This window comes from Lactuca saligna, chromosome 3 (genome assembly GCF_052625555.1).
Source record: "Lactuca saligna cultivar CGN05327 chromosome 3, ASM5262555v1, whole genome shotgun sequence".
Taxonomy (NCBI): domain Eukaryota; kingdom Viridiplantae; phylum Streptophyta; class Magnoliopsida; order Asterales; family Asteraceae; genus Lactuca; species Lactuca saligna.
This window is the reverse complement of record NC_136419.1, coordinates 56058900-56074849: the sequence shown is the minus strand read 5'-3', so window position 1 is coordinate 56074849 and position 15950 is coordinate 56058900. Positions and strand designations below refer to the sequence as shown.

At 30.3% G+C, this 15950-nt stretch overlaps 1 protein-coding gene and 1 pseudogene across 1 annotated transcript; both read left to right on the top strand.

Moving 5' to 3' along the window:
• Positions 1-2113: 2113 nt before the first annotated feature.
• LOC145036607 (uncharacterized) lies at positions 2114-7155 on the top strand. The gene is made up of 7 exons (XM_078985071.1): positions 2114-2426; positions 2995-3467; positions 4223-4406; positions 4506-4730; positions 5599-5715; positions 5817-6050; positions 6754-7155. The coding sequence occupies exons 1-7, from the start codon at positions 2358-2360 to the stop codon at positions 6973-6975; spliced, it is 1524 nt and encodes a 507-aa protein (XP_078841197.1). The 5' UTR covers positions 2114-2357; the 3' UTR covers positions 6976-7155.
• Positions 7156-10473: 3318 nt separating this feature from the next.
• On the top strand, positions 10474-13962 carry LOC145035555 (uncharacterized; annotated as a pseudogene).
• Positions 13963-15950: the final 1988 nt, after the last annotated feature.

Here is a 15950-nt window from a genome sequence, read left to right as displayed (position 1 = left end):
CTCATGTATATAGATATGTTCTAGATGAGATTTGATCATTTAACCTTAAGAAAGAAAGAACAACATTTGATATTATTGGGCTAAAGATTATATAATACTAAATTAGAAAAATCATGAAAAACACAAGACATTGTTTTCATTAATGAGATTTTCTAATATGTGCTTTAGGGCACATATAATAAGCATTAATTGAAGATATATATTACCATAATTAATTATAAAATATATTAATAATAAGAAATATTACTATAATTACATGTGAAGTGCATTAATAATTTCCATAATAAATGTATTTCGAATTTAATTATTGTAATATTTTTCATAATTAATATTTCTTATGTGTGCCTTAGAGCACATATTAGAAAATCCTTTCGTTAATTAATATCATTTACTTTTTTTCACAAATTGGAAACGATTGGCCATCGGCAATACAAGTAGACAGGATTTTACCCCTAGACGAAGTGAAAAGCCAGTATAAAGGTGGATAGTGGTTGTTACAGATCAATGAATGGGTATTACCAGCTTAAACAAATGCAAGAAAAGAAGCTTGTAAAGCATCTATAATTAATCAAGCTTTTGCTTATGCATTTACATATGTTAAATATTAATAATGTTTTACATTTACTTTGTTGTTATTTTATATATGATTCTGTTGTAAATTACCATCGAAGACGTTAATGTTGTTTTCAAAAAGGATAATCCATGTCTATTGGTAGGAATGTTTTTCATTAATATTGTAATTTACTCTTATTTTAATTTTGTTTTCAAGAAGTAGTAAATTTTGCTGTGAACTAAAAAGGGAATTTAAAATAACATTTTTAAACAATAATCTAAATTGTGAAAAGGAAATAGACTTGTACATTGCAAATTAAGCATATGACAGTATAATTTATAACCAAGAATGAACTCAATTCAGTTATTAAATATACGTCAAAATCAAGAGGCATTTGGTCTAGCGATATCAGGTATGTTGTAAAAATATGTTTTATCCAATAGGTTGCGATTTCAAGATTGTGGTAAACAAATGTATATCTATGAGTATAATTTTGTGGTAAACAAATGTAGATTTATAAGTATAATTAATGGGTGTCTTTGCATTAGGCATTCTAAAAAAAACCGTTCATGTTAGTTTATTTAATAGATGAACAAATATTAACAAAATTTTTTGTTTGCTTAGTTAAACGAACAAATACAATCAATGGTCTTATTAGTTCATTTACATTCGTAAGCATGCATTAATCTTCGTTTATGTTAGTTTTCGTTCTTTTATGTTCGGTTATTATGCTATATTATATGTAATATTATACAATTGATTTTTTTTTTAGAAACGGTCATATTATTAGAGGAACCCACAACTAGGAAGGAACTAGAGGGGAACAAACAAAGTTATACAATTGATGATAATGAAAGTAGAGCTTAAGAGTGGTTCAAAAATTTTACAACTTTTAGATTTTCTAAGAAAACCAAAATTGAAATTACTACAATCAACATACTATAATCATTAACAATCACGTTTAACAATTCTTCATTTGAATGTTACTGTCCATTTATGCTCGGTTATGTTCATATATATTCATTTATTTTGATTAATGTTCGTTTATTTATGTTCATAGGTTCATCTATATTTAACATCTTCACAAACACAAACAAACAAAATAATTTGTTATATAAATTATGTGAAAACGAAAATATGTTAATCTATATGTTCGTGTTCATTTAACGAAAATTTGTTACTCGATTTATTTACACCATAATTATGTTTTTTTGCAAAAGCTTGGGTCTAAAGGAGACAAGTGTTCATGGGGCCTTTAGTACTTGGTAGTGGGCACAACGAGGCAATCAATGATGGGAGTGAGTTGCATTACACAATTAAGTAATGCACTACATTATTTTAAAAGTAATGTGTGAAACAAAATTCTATTCAAGTTTGTACATTTAGCAAATGGTGTTTCTACTCTTTATCTTAGTTTTTCTAATGTAAAAATCATTTTGTCATATTCCATTAATGCTCATTATAATCATAAAGATAAAGTTGACAATCTCTCCACTTTTAGACATAGGAACTTTTATGGACAACTGTATGAAAACATTTTCTTTTTATTTATTTTGTTTTTTTTTTCATTAAAACGCTATTAAACGGAGATTAATTCGTCAAACCAACTACGATTAACATTATCCTCCTTGTCGCTGGTGTGCTCAATGACACTGTTGCTTCAATTGATTTTGTTGCCGTTGAATTTCAGCTTTTTCCATGGCATTTCCATTCAAAACCCTAATTATCTACTTCCATTGACTTCTTTCTATAAAATTCTCACTACAAAACGGTTTTCGTGATCCGATTATCAGTTAATCCAACGATGAATCAACTACAAAGCATCCCTTCTTCTTCCGACGACGACTCTGGTTCTATGAACACCGCTCGACAGGTAACCGGATTTTCACGCATGTTAATTGTACTATTATCTTCTTTTTTTGTGTTTCAAACTTTTGCTTATGTATGCGTATTTGCATTAACGCCATGATCATAATCGACAACAATCGCATGTGTTAATACTCGTAAATTATTTCGATTGAATGCGTATTGTTACGATATACGATTGAAGAATCACATGTTTATGTCCAGACTTAATGTTGATCTGTGTAATTTTGAGGAAATTTTTTTCCAGTTGTTGCTTTCAATCTGTCAATTAATAACAGATACGTCAACAAAACACGTCTATCATTCATTTAAAACTAAAATCGTGATCATCCTATGATTTTCTCGTTTAATAATCCATGCTCATAGAAAGAACATCACATAAATCAGAATTTGATCGTCTAATCGCGTTCAATTTTGATCCAATTAGTGTTCGAACCTTTAGATGATATGATACATGATACATAAATGTTTGTAAACAGGTGTTAGGCATTTTAATCTTCTGTACTTATTGTTATGCTGTTGTGTAATCCACGGATTTCTGATACATAAATTTGAGATGTGAATTTGAATTATAGAGTGCAGGGCAAAGCCACATAAGTGGAGAAAGTGGTAATTCAATGGTAATGGGAGCAGGTTTTGAAGGCTCGCGTCATTGGCATGATGTATTCTGGCTAGGGATCTTTCTATTGCATTTAATATTAGTAGGTCTTGCACTTGGGGTACTTGGACTTAATAGGTTTAGAAAGAAAGATAGACTTAAACTGGATCAATACACATACAAGTTCCTTGGAAATGAAGCTGATCTAACAGAAGACTATTGGCCACTTTATGCCATTGCTGCTGGAGTTGGGACACTTCTTGGATGGGCTTGGTTGTTATTACTTGGTTCACGTGCAAATCAAATGATGAGGATTTCTGTCCACATATTGACTACTTATCTTGCAGTTCTTAGTGTTTTGTGCTTTTGGGGCAAAATGGTCTTTTGGGGTGTTGCTTTTGCTATCGGTTCTGGTTTGCAGTTTTTATATATCATATCCGTCATAGACAGGTAATACTCAAGACTTACACTTGTAGATAATATATCTATGTCAAAAGTTATTGCTTTTATAATCGTTGATTAGAATAATCAGGTGATATGGGATTTACAAGCATGTATATTACTCTATTATCCTCTACCACTTCAAATTATTATTTTGAATGGGAAAATGCAAGAAATAGCAATGTAGTTTCTATTTTTTTTTTCTTATTATAGCATTGTACTTCAAACTATTTCTTATTAGAAAATTGTACTTAAAAAAGTTCTCACATCATAGCAACGGATTCCCACTGATTTGAATTATGCTGACATGGAAAAAAATTTTCAAGAAAACTGTTCACAAATGTATCATCAAAATTTTGTATCTTAACACATCATACATTGAATCAAATATTTTCATAATAAATAATAACATAACTCCATGAATTAAACATGTTCACAAATGTTTGATGCTATAATTTTAATATTTCATATGGACAGTTTTTAATTAAAAAGTCATGAACTTGTTGCCATGTCAGCAATATATTACCTGTTTACGGCCTATGTGGACAATGACATTTCATAAAAACCTATTTACTTGTTCCATGTCATCATAATTCAAAAACATTTCAAAGTACAATGCAATAACATAAGGAAAAACTAAAGACTACATTGTCATTTCTAGCATTTTGCCTTGCTATGAAACAGTAAAAAAAGGATTCAAATTCAACAAAACACAATCCTTTTAAAACATACATCTTGATTAAGTATTTTTGTCTTGTATTCAGACTTCCATTTACAATGTTGGTTTTACAAAGAGCTGTAAAAATGGTATGGAGGCTTCCAAATGTTATGAGAATAGCATGTGCATTCATGGTAATCATGTGTCTATGGCTATCCCTATGGTCATTCGGTGCAGCCGGTGTGGTGGCTTCAAGCATCGGTGATGGTGGACGCTGGTGGCTACTTGTGGTGAGGTGGCGAGTTTTACTTTATATAAAAAAAAAAAGATTCTTTTATTTAGGACAAATTTGCCCCTCATGTGATGACAAATGATATTTTACTTTGTAGGTTTTGTCAGTGAGTTTGTTTTGGACAGGGGCAGTTCTTTGCAATACTGTTCATGTGATAGCATCTGGAATGGTGTTTCTTGTGCTTATCCATGGAGGTCAAGAAGCAACATCAATGCCTAATAATCCTTTGATGCAATCTTTGAGATATGCTGTGACTACTTCTTTTGGAAGCATATGTTATGGATCACTTTTCACTGCTGCTATTCGAACACTTCGGTGGGAGGTAAATATTTATATTTTTATTTTTATGTACTTTTCTTTATCTATTTTGTTGGATGGAATGGAATGATAAAAAGGAATGGAATGGAATAAACAAGGTAATGGAATGAGTTAGAGTTATTACATTCCATGATCATGTTTGGTTGGTCTGTAGGATTGGAATGAATTTTTTTATGTTTCATTGAAATGCAATGTAGAATTTTAACTCTACTTTGTACATTATTAAATTCTAATTGATAAATTTATATTTAGAAAATGAAAACACATTAAGGGGTAATCACTAAATGACCAAAAAAAGGGTGGTCTTTTATCATCATTTGACCACCTTTTTACAGTTCATAAAAAAGTAAATTGCTGGATTTTTATTATTATTTATTTCATGAAAATCATGTCATTTTGCAATATAAAAAAAATTGCAATTTTTGTTTTTTTAAAGATTTCTCTAATTTTGTGTGAAAAAATAATATTTTGCGAAATAGTTTGTCATTTTGTGATAAAAGTTGAAAAGTTGGTCATTTTAGTGATTAAAAGTCCATTGAAACCCAAATAAGATTGTAATAAAAAACAAAATTTCAAGTTACTTTTATAGAGAATATAACTGTTACTTAATCGAAGTCAAGAAATTTAAAAAAGAAAAAAGAAGATTTTTATTCATTATAAATTACATAAATAAAAATCGGTTACATTGAAAATTTACATTCCATTCCATGATGGAATTAAAATATAAAAGCTCCCCCTACCTAAGGAATGAAAATCAACAAAAGGGAAGGAATCACATTCCTTCAAGAATGGTCCATTCCATTCCATCACACAAAACAAACAGTTTTCTCTCATCATTCTAACGGAATGAAGGATTCCATTCCATATATCAGATTAGGGGATTCAGATCAAAAATTGGCAACAATGAATGTCTTCTATGCTGTGTTGACTTCCTCTTTCATCTAGTTGAAACCCTTGTTCGTTTCTTCAACAAATACGCATACGTACAGGTGCATAAATATATATATATTTATATTTCTTTCAAAATCAATTTATACCATCTGACTTTTCGGGCTTAAAAAATTTTATTAAAAAATTTTAAAACTTTTAGATTGCAGTTTATGGGAAAAGTTTTAATCACTCAGCAAGAGACGCATGGGAGTTATTCCAATCAACTGGTGTTGAAGCACTTATTGCCTATGATTGTTCAGGAGCTGTTTTACTAATGGGGACACTTTTGGGTGGGCTTATGACCGGAACTTGTGCTGCTGTTTTGACCAGGATTAAACATTCTGACCGTGTCATCATGATGGGGTCCACCGCAGGGTTATTGGGCATGATCTTGGTAAGTAAAGGTTAAACTACAAATGACCATTTTGCCCCTATCTTCATCTTCTCCCTCTCCTTCATGTTCATCAAGAACTGGTGTTCATGTTACATGTAGATGGATGAAAATGAAAGGGGTGGAACAAGACAAGGGCAAAAAAGTCATTTTACATACTTAATGGCTTAGGTGTTAACTTAAACGGTAGGGATGAAAAATGATACAAATGCAATCAAGTTGGGGTGAAAAATGTTAAACTTAAGGGACCCAGTTCATAAATTTTGACAAACCACTAGTTTTTAGTTCTAAATGTCAAGGCCATACTCGACAAAATTGTTTATTTTACTTTCTAAACATATTTTTATAGAAAAATACATTTTTGGTCCCTAAGTATAGTTGATTTTTTTTCAATTTTGATTTCAAATAATTATTTTGCTCCTCATTTGAGGTTTTTAATCTTTTATAACGTTTTGGTTGTAGTTCCAAATAATACAACTATATTTTAAGGACCAAATTTGCAAAATTCGGCTACGCTTAGTGATAAAAAAATAGTTATTTTACTTGGAATATGGACCCAAAAAATTATATAACCTTAAATAAGGACCAAAGTTCCAAGAGAAATTTTTGGGACAAAAATTGAAAAAGCCAGCAAAATATAGGGACCAAAAATATATATATTTTCACTTTCTTTTATAATATAATAAACCCCTAATATGTTTTGTAGGTTGGATTGGCGATGGTGGTGGTTGAAAGTGCGGTTACATCGATATACATATGTTATGCAGAAGATCCATTGTTGATACACAGGTGGGACCCAGAGTTTTTTAACCAGATGTCAGAGACGCTCCACGAGCGTCTCCAACATAGAAGTTCACGAGGAACTCAGGTATTGAACCGGAATCGGCCTGTTGTTGTTGACCGTATACAAGAAACAATTACCGTATGATTCTTAAACATTTAGTTTTTAACTTTTTTGAGAATTTAATGGTCATTTTGTTTTATAATGTATAGTTTTTTGTTCTTATGTTTGGGTCATGATCTAATTATTCACTTTAGTAAGAAACTAAGAATGATTTCAAATGTTTTATTATCATATGATGTAATGATCGTGTTTGTATTTTTTTTTTTTTTTTTTTTTTTTTTTTTTTTTTTACCATGGATAACGTTTTAGGTCAGTAAAATTGTTTATATATAGACTATTTTGGTTAAATTATTCTCATTGCTATAACAAAATCATAAAATATTTCTCATTTTAAAGAAATATGCAAAATATAATAAAAATATATATATTCCAAACTGGTCCCCATCGTGTGTATTTCAGAAAAAAAAAAATAGCTAAGCTATATTCTATATAATTAAATTCTTAAATTCATAACCCAAATATAAATCATACAAAATTTTGGACGAAAATATTACAATAAGCCAAAAATTGCGCCCAAATTGATAATTTTGGAACTTATTTACGTAAACTAGGCCCAAAATATATTAAAATGGAAAATTACAAAATTAGCCTAATACGTTAATTACTTTGTGGAAAATAGCAAAAAAAAAAAACGGAAATTGCAAAAATAACCCCTAAGTCGAAGATGGAAACACCCCATCTGTGATTTTCCATCTCCATCTGCAAATGTACAAGTACCTACGCTCTTGTACATTCACAAATAGATTAGTCCATCTGCGATTCCGTGAGTCCATCTGCGATTTCGTAACAGGAATTGTATAAAAACATTTTTTTTCCCTTCATTTTTCAATCACAAGTTTAGGAAAACTCTCATTTCCTTTGGCGATTTCTTCCACAAAATGGATAATTTTTTCAACAATCCTGAAAATATGGTAAGATTTTAACTCATTTTATGTTTTAATCAACATTTATTTAGTGTATGTTTTATTTATTTATTATTTATTGTATTAGTTTTTGTAAAAGAAAATCAAACTTTATTGTTTGTTATTGGGTAATTTTGTTGTATTTGATAGATATAATATTATTTATTAGTATTCTTAAAGTTTTAATGGTATTTTGTTAGTGATTGTATGACTGTACAAGTATAGATTGCATAAAATGTGTATTGGCTTGTTGTACATTTAGTAAAAATGTTAGAATATGTTGTTTTTTTAGGGATATATACAGTAAAGTCCGAATATTTTCATCGATTTGACAAGAAAGTCCTAAACTTTATTTTTTTTTTACAGTAAAATCCAAATTACCGGTAGTTTTTGACATTTTTACCCTTTTTTCCCGGTTAGCTGGTAATTAGGACTTTTTTGTTAACAAAATAAAGTTTAGGACTTTCTTGTCAAATCGTCAATTAGGACTTTACTGTCAAAAAAATAAAGTTTAGGATTTTTTTGTCAAATCGTTGAAAATATTGGGACTTTAGTGTATATATAATTTTTTTAGTTAGAAATTTAATGGTATGATACTCTTGAAGCATAAGAGTTATTGAAACATTCTCTAATCAGTTAGATCCTATTGAAATCATTTATGTTTGCTTCTTGTTAAATCGTTTTTTTAATCTCAACAAACCGGCATTGAAAAAAATTGAGATAATCAGGAAAGAAAGAACCAGAGTTGTGTTGACTTTTTTCAGTCTCAAAAATGGAGAAATTAGAAACAAAAAAAAAAAAAAATTACTCTGACTTTATACAAACACAAACAACACATGCGTAGTCAAAAGGGTGTAAATGTGGAGAAGGGAAATAAGGGCAATTTGGTTTTTTCGATTTCTTATTTCTCCATTTTTGGGGCTGCAAAAAGCCCACACAACCCTGGTTATTTCTTTCTTGATTATCTCAATTTTTTTCAATGTCGGTTTGTTGAGATTAAAAAAACGATTTAACAAGAAGCAAATGTTAAGTATTTCAACAGGATCTAGCAGATTAGTGAAGGTTTTAATAACTTTTATACTTAAAGAGTATCATACCATTGAATCTCTAACCAAAAAATGTATATATATATATACACTAAAGTCCCAATATTTTCAACGATTTGACAAAAAAAGTCCTAAACTTTATTTTTTTTGACAGTAAAGTCCTAATTGACGATTTGACAAGAAAGTCCTAAACTTTTTTTTTTGACCAAAAAGTCCTAATTACCAGCTAACCGGGAAAAATGGGTAAAAGTGTCAAAAACTACAGGTAATTTGGACTTTAATGTCAAAAAAATAAAGTTTAGGACTTTCTTGTCAAATCGATGAAAATATTGGGACTTTACTGTATATATCACTTTTTTTAAAGTTGAAAGATGAAAAAATTGTTCCAAATCATGTATAAATATAATTGCATGCATGTAGTTTGTTTACAATAATAATTACAATACTATTGGTTAGTGGTTGTTTGTATAGTTATCGTATAACTTGAAAATTTGTAAATAGTTGTCGTTTAAGTTTAAAAATTGATATAGTTTTTTATTGTTTTTCAGCATAAATATAGAAATTATTGATTGAATGTTGGTTTATGCTTTGTTTATGTTCGTAAATTGAATGTTAGATTATTTATTCCATTTAATATCCGAATATTTTTAAAGGAAATAGTTGTTTAGCTTTTAATATGTTGTTTTTTGCACTATGATTATAATAATTTCAATGTGAAAGCTATTGTGAACTTAAAATGATCGGGGTGTAACATCTGGGAAGTATTTGAGGTGTTACATGGTTCAAGACGCGATATTTTTAGACGTACTGTTTTTGGTTACTTGTTGGACGTCCCTCATTTATAAGGGGACGGATTGTTGTTCCACAAGATGTTTTTTCATCAGATACGGCCGGACGATGTTTTATCCCTAGATGACATAAAACGGTTATATTTTAGAGTCACGTATACGAAAATGACATATGGCCCGAAGGAGTTTTGTTTGATAACCGGGTTTAATTTCGACGAGTATCCCAAAAATATTGGCAAAAAGTGTTAGAAAAAAAAGTTGCTACTAAAAAAAGAAATTTATTGCGTGCACGTCTATTTCCGAACCATACAAATAGTTCGGTGAAAATTGGTGACCTGGAAAATTTTATTTTAAATCATCTATTCTTAGAAGCTAGTGACGATGATGCAGTTAGAGTGTGTCTGATATACGTTTTATGTGAATGATTCTTGGGAAAAGAAATAAACGATCGGGTGCCGCAAGATTGATTTTTTTTGGTTAATAATTTGGATGTGTGGAACAGGTATTTCTTTGTTTACTTTGAAAGTTTCATATTATTAATGTTAATTTATATTATAAATAAAATTTTTTTGGCAGTTCTGCTTGGGGTAGCTATTTGTGAGACTTTACCTATGTCGACCTTGAGGATACGTGGAACAAGATAGATAAATATTTATTACTGTCGGAGCGTGGTCAAACTTTTAAATACTCCGTTTCAGGATTTACGGTGCCATTTAGGGTATAAAAATTTATTATTATTTGTAAGAATTTATTGATATGTTAGTTATTTTAATTTTAATTTTTATCATGTGTCTATGGCTATCCCTATGGCTATTTGGTGCAGCTGGTGTGGTGGCATCAAGCATTGGTGATGGTGGACGATAGTGGCTACTTGTGGTGAGGTGGCGAGTTTTACTTACAAAAAAACCTTTTATTTAGGATAGATTTGCACTTCATGTGATGACAATTGACATCTACAAATGATGTTTACTTTGTAGGTTTTGTCAGTGAGTTTGTTTTGGACAGGGGCAGTTCTTTGTAATACTATTCATGTTATAGCATCTGGAATGGTGTTTCTTGTGCTTATCCATGGAGGTCAAGAAGCAGCATCAATGCCTAATAATCCTTTGATGCAATCTTTGAGATATGCTGTTACTACTTCTTTTGGAAGCATATGTTATGGATCACTTTTCACTGCTGCTATTCGAACACTTCGGTGGGAGGTAAATATTTACATTTAAATTTTTATATACTTTTCTTTATCTATGTTGTTGAATGGAATGGAATGGAAATGGAATGAGTCAGAGTTATTACATTCCATGATTATGTTTGGTTGGTATGTAGGATTGGAATGAATCTTCAGCTGAATTTTTTTATGTTCATTGAAATGCAATATAGAATTTTAACTCTACTTTATACATTATTAAATTATAATTAATAAAATTTTATGAAGAAAATGAAAACAAATTAAGGGTTAATCACTAAAATGACCAAAAATGGTGGTCTTTTATCATCATTTGACCACCTTTTTACGGTTCTTCTTAAAAAAGTAATTTCCCGGATTTTTTTATTATCTATTTCGTGAAAATCATGTCATTTTGCAATATTTTTTTGATGATTTCTCCAAATTTGTGTGAAAAAAATAATATTTTGCGAAATAGTTTGTCATTTTGTGATTTAAAGCCCATTGAAACCCAAATGATATTGTAATAAAAAACAAATTTTCAAGTAACTTTTATTGAAAATATAATTGTTACTCTCAACTGAAGTCAAGAAATTTAAAAAAGAAAAAGACGATTTTTATTCATTATAAATTACATAAATAAAAATCAGTTACATTGAAAATTTACATTCCATTCCATGATGGAATTAAATAAAAAACACCTCCTACCTAAGGAATGAAAATCAACAAAAAGGAAGGAATCACATTCCTTCAAGAATGGTCCATTCCATTCCATCACACATAACAAACACAAAACAAACAGTTTTCTCTCATAATTCCGTTGGAATGAAGGATTCCATTCCATATATCAAATTAGGGGATTCAGATAAAAAATTGGCAACAATGAATGTCTTCTATGCTGTGTTGACTTCCTCTTTCATCTAGTTGAAAGCCTTGTTCGTTTCTTCAACAAATACGCATACGTACAAGAGCATATCTTTACTATCTTATAAAAGAAATCTAACTATTTCTAAAAATAGATTGATTATAATAAAAATATTTTTTTAAGACGTCCAAATGATGAAGCTGATAGTTCAACTAGCCATTAATAAAATAATATTAAATTTTAACCACATTTTGAATTCAAATATTTATCATCAAATCTCCTTATATTTCTCAGCAATTTGATATGGTTCCCTCAAATCTCGGATTCATTCAAATTTTGAACCCTTTTCGATATCCTTAAATTTAGCATGTTAATTTAAATATCCCTCCAATCGCAGATACCTCTTTGTTCCCTCGTCTGCTATAAAGCCCACCGTCTAGGAATAAAAAATGACTTTATCTCCCAAATAACACCATAGTTTGATTATTTTGTCTTCGACATGTACTTTCTTTTGTAACATAACATTTTTGTAGAGGAAACATATCACCGAAAAAATTTACACACCCCGCCGCTTTGCGCGGGTACGCTGCTAGTATATATATATATATATATATATATATATATTTCAAAATCAATTTATACCATCTGACTTTTCTAGCTTAAAAATTTTTATTAAAAAATTTTATAACTTTTAGATTGCAGTTTATGGGAAAAAGTTTTAATCACTCAGCAAGAGATGCATGGGAGTTATTCCAATCAACTGGTGTTGAAGCACTTATTGACTATGATTGTTCAGGAGCTGTTTTATTAATGGGGACGCTTTTGGTGGGCTTCATTTATCCCTATCTCATTTCCACTTATTCCTACTCTATTATTATTATTTTAACTAATTAAATTAATGAATATATACATTTTACTAATCATTGATACTTTTAATAATTAAACTTATTTACTAAAATATTATTAAACTTATTTACTAAAATATTATTTAGTTTATTTATAGATAATTTAATAATACTATTTTAATAAAAAATATAGAAATATTTTTATTTTATTAAAAAAAATAAATTACAACACAATGATAATAAAATAATATTTTGACATAACTTCTAATATAATATTTAACTATTTAAGGAAAAAAAACAAACTTTTTTTAAGGCAATTTAAATACATGAACTAAAACTTAAATACATTAATGGTTTATCATGTCACTTGATATATATTTATGATTGATTTCCTTTTTTTCTTTAATATAATAATGGTTTCAATATCAATTTTATTTTTTAATAACTTTAATACTTTCAAATTCACCCCTTATTTTATATAGAAGTTAAGGTTAATACCTTTATTTATTAAGATTTTAGTACATATCATTATTAATCTTTTATATTAATTTGATGAAAAAAAAACGTTTAGTACTTTTGAATTATACTATTTGATATTTTTGAAAAAATTATATGTTTGGTCCTCTCTTTCTCTCTCTCTCTCTCTCTTTCTCTCTCTCTCACTCTCTCTCTCTCTCTCTCTCTCTATATATATATATATATATATATATATATATATATATATATATATGACTAAAAATATAATTTTTTCTAAAAGATCAAATAATATAACTCAAAAGTCCTAAATATTTTTTTCATCAAATTAATGAGAGAGAGGGAGAGTGTATACACACACTCATGTATGTATATATATATATATATATATATATATATATATATATATATATATATATATATATATATATATATATATATATATATATATATATATATATATATATATATATATATATATATATATATATAGGGGGAGAGAGAGGGGGCTAAAAGTATTTTTTAGAAACTTAGAAGGATATAAACTATAAGTAAGATCAAATTAAAGGGCTATAACTATAAATATTACATATTAAAGAATTCGTAGATACCTCGGACATACCTGTGAGACAATTGAAAGATTTCATCACTTTCAAAGTCACTTTTACCAACATTTTGTAAAATTAACATTTCTATTATTTGATTGGTTGAAAATCTTAAAAGCAAGTAATATTAAAATATATCACCTAACAAATAATTATTCGAGGGTAAATATATAATATCACGGTAGGAATAACATATCTCTTTTGGGTGGGTTTATGACTGGAACTTGTGCTGCTGTTTTGACCGAGATTAAACATTCTGATCGTGTCATCATGATGGGGTCCACCGCAGGGTTATTGGGCATGATCTTAGTAAGTAAACGGTAAACTATAAATGACTATTTTGCCCTTATCTTCATCTTCTCCTTGTCCTTCATGTTCATCAAGAACCGGTGTTCATGTTACATGTAGACGGACAAAAATAATAGACAAGGGCAAAAAAGTCATTTTACATACTTAATGGCTTAGGTGTTAACTTAAACGGTAGGGATGAAAAATGATACAAATGCAATCTTTAGGAGTGAAAATGTTAAAATTTTCTCTTAATGGACCCACTTCATAAATTTTGACAAACCACTAGTTTTTAGTTCTAAATGACAAGGCCAAAATTGTTTATTTTACTTTCTAAACATATTTTTAGATAAAATTACATTTTTGGTCCTTAAGTTTAGTTTTTAGAAAAGACAAAATTGCAAAAATGGTCCCTGTGGTATGCATTTTTTTGGGGTTTTGGTCCAAACTTCGATATTTTTTGATTGGTGGTCCTTTTGAGCTAGTTTACATGCAGTTTTGGTTCCTGTCCAAACTAAAAAGACTATTATACCCTTAATGAATTTAATTTTCATTTTTCTTTCACTTTTTAAAATTATTATTATTATTAAATATAAAACTAGGCCCACCTCCCTACCACTCCCTCTCTCTCTCTCTCACACACACTCTTTCTCTCTCTCTCTCTCTCTCACACACACACACACACACTCGACGTATACAAGCAGTCGCCACTTGTTAGCATTCAATGACTCCGCTCGATCCTCCCACCATCGATTTCATTCAACAACGCATCAAAAGGAAGCTCGAAGATTTCAGATGATGACCGCTCCTCCTCCGACTTAGTCTGCGTCAGGAAGAGAAGAAACGATCTTAACCCCACCTTCTCTTCTTCTTCTACCTGCTCCGACGGTGGAAGGGAAACGATAGGTGGCTGTAGTTAGTGGCTGTGGGCAGCCTTGCTGCTTAATTTCTGTTGGTGGATGCTCGATGAGGGACCAAGACGAAGCAGAAACGACGATGGCGTTTGGTGGTGCTAGGTTACGACAAGATGGAGGCGTTTGGTGGGTTTTGCCAATAGTCACAACGGTGGTGGGTGTTGCAGTAGGTTTTACCAACGGTGGTTAGTGACGGAGTTGTGGTGGCAGCTTCACTACCTTTGTTTCCTTTCTTTTCAGAAGAGCTCAACGAGAGAGGGGGCTGGGAGGAGCAAGGTTATGGTCCGGAGGTATTTGGGAAGGGTGTTTGCTGGTGGTGGGTCACGACATGGGGAGGTGGAGGAGGTGTTCGAAAAATTAAGTGGGTTAAGATGGTGGTGGTTGTTTCCTCCGATCAGTAGCAAGAAGGGGGAAGAACATCGTGGTGTAGGGTGGTGCCTGGCAGCTTGTTTGACAGAAACAGTAAGGAATAGTGGTGGGGCTCAACCAAGACAGACGAGGATGGTTTTCGGTGGGGTTGTGGTGGTCTATGGCGGCAGTCGTGGTGGTGAGCAGCCTATACCGGTGTTACAATCACCGGTGCTTTCTTTCTTCAAATGGTGAGATACGAGAGAGAGAGAGAGAGAGAGAGAGAGAGAGAGAGAGAGAAAGAGAGAGAGAGAGAGAGAGAGAAATAGAGAGGGGGGAGATAGGTGGGTCCCACAATTTTTATTAATAAAACTTTATATTAAATAGAAAAAAGCATAGAAAATGTATCAGAAGGGTATTTTTGTCTTTTTAATTTTACGAGGGACCAAAACCACAAACAAAGTAGCTCAAAAGAACTGTCAATCCAAAAAAATCGGGGTTTGGACCAAAACCCCAAAAAAATGCATACTACAGGGACCATTTTTGCAGTTTTGTCTTTAGAAAATGTTGATAACAAACATAAACAAACCATCGCTATCATAAAACAGGATAAAGTTTTCTTTTTTATCGTAATCCAGCTTTAAAAAGTTTTCTTTTTTAATTGTAGTTTATGAACTATCTATTATGATAGTAATCGTAGTTATGAATTATTGTGATGAATAACAAGTAGTGAATCTTGAAAAAATTGTATATAATAAAAAT

Coding starts and splice junctions, on each gene's coding strand:
- LOC145036607 (XM_078985071.1), top strand. CDS start 2,358: ATGAATCAACTACAAAGCATCCCTTCTTCTTCCGACGACGACTCTGGT. Junction 4,407..4,505: donor GACGCTGGTGGCTACTTGTG/GTGAGGTGGCGA, acceptor TTTACTTTGTAG/GTTTTGTCAGTGAGTTTGTT. Junction 4,731..5,598: donor TTCGAACACTTCGGTGGGAG/GTAAATATTTAT, acceptor TCCATATATCAG/ATTAGGGGATTCAGATCAAA.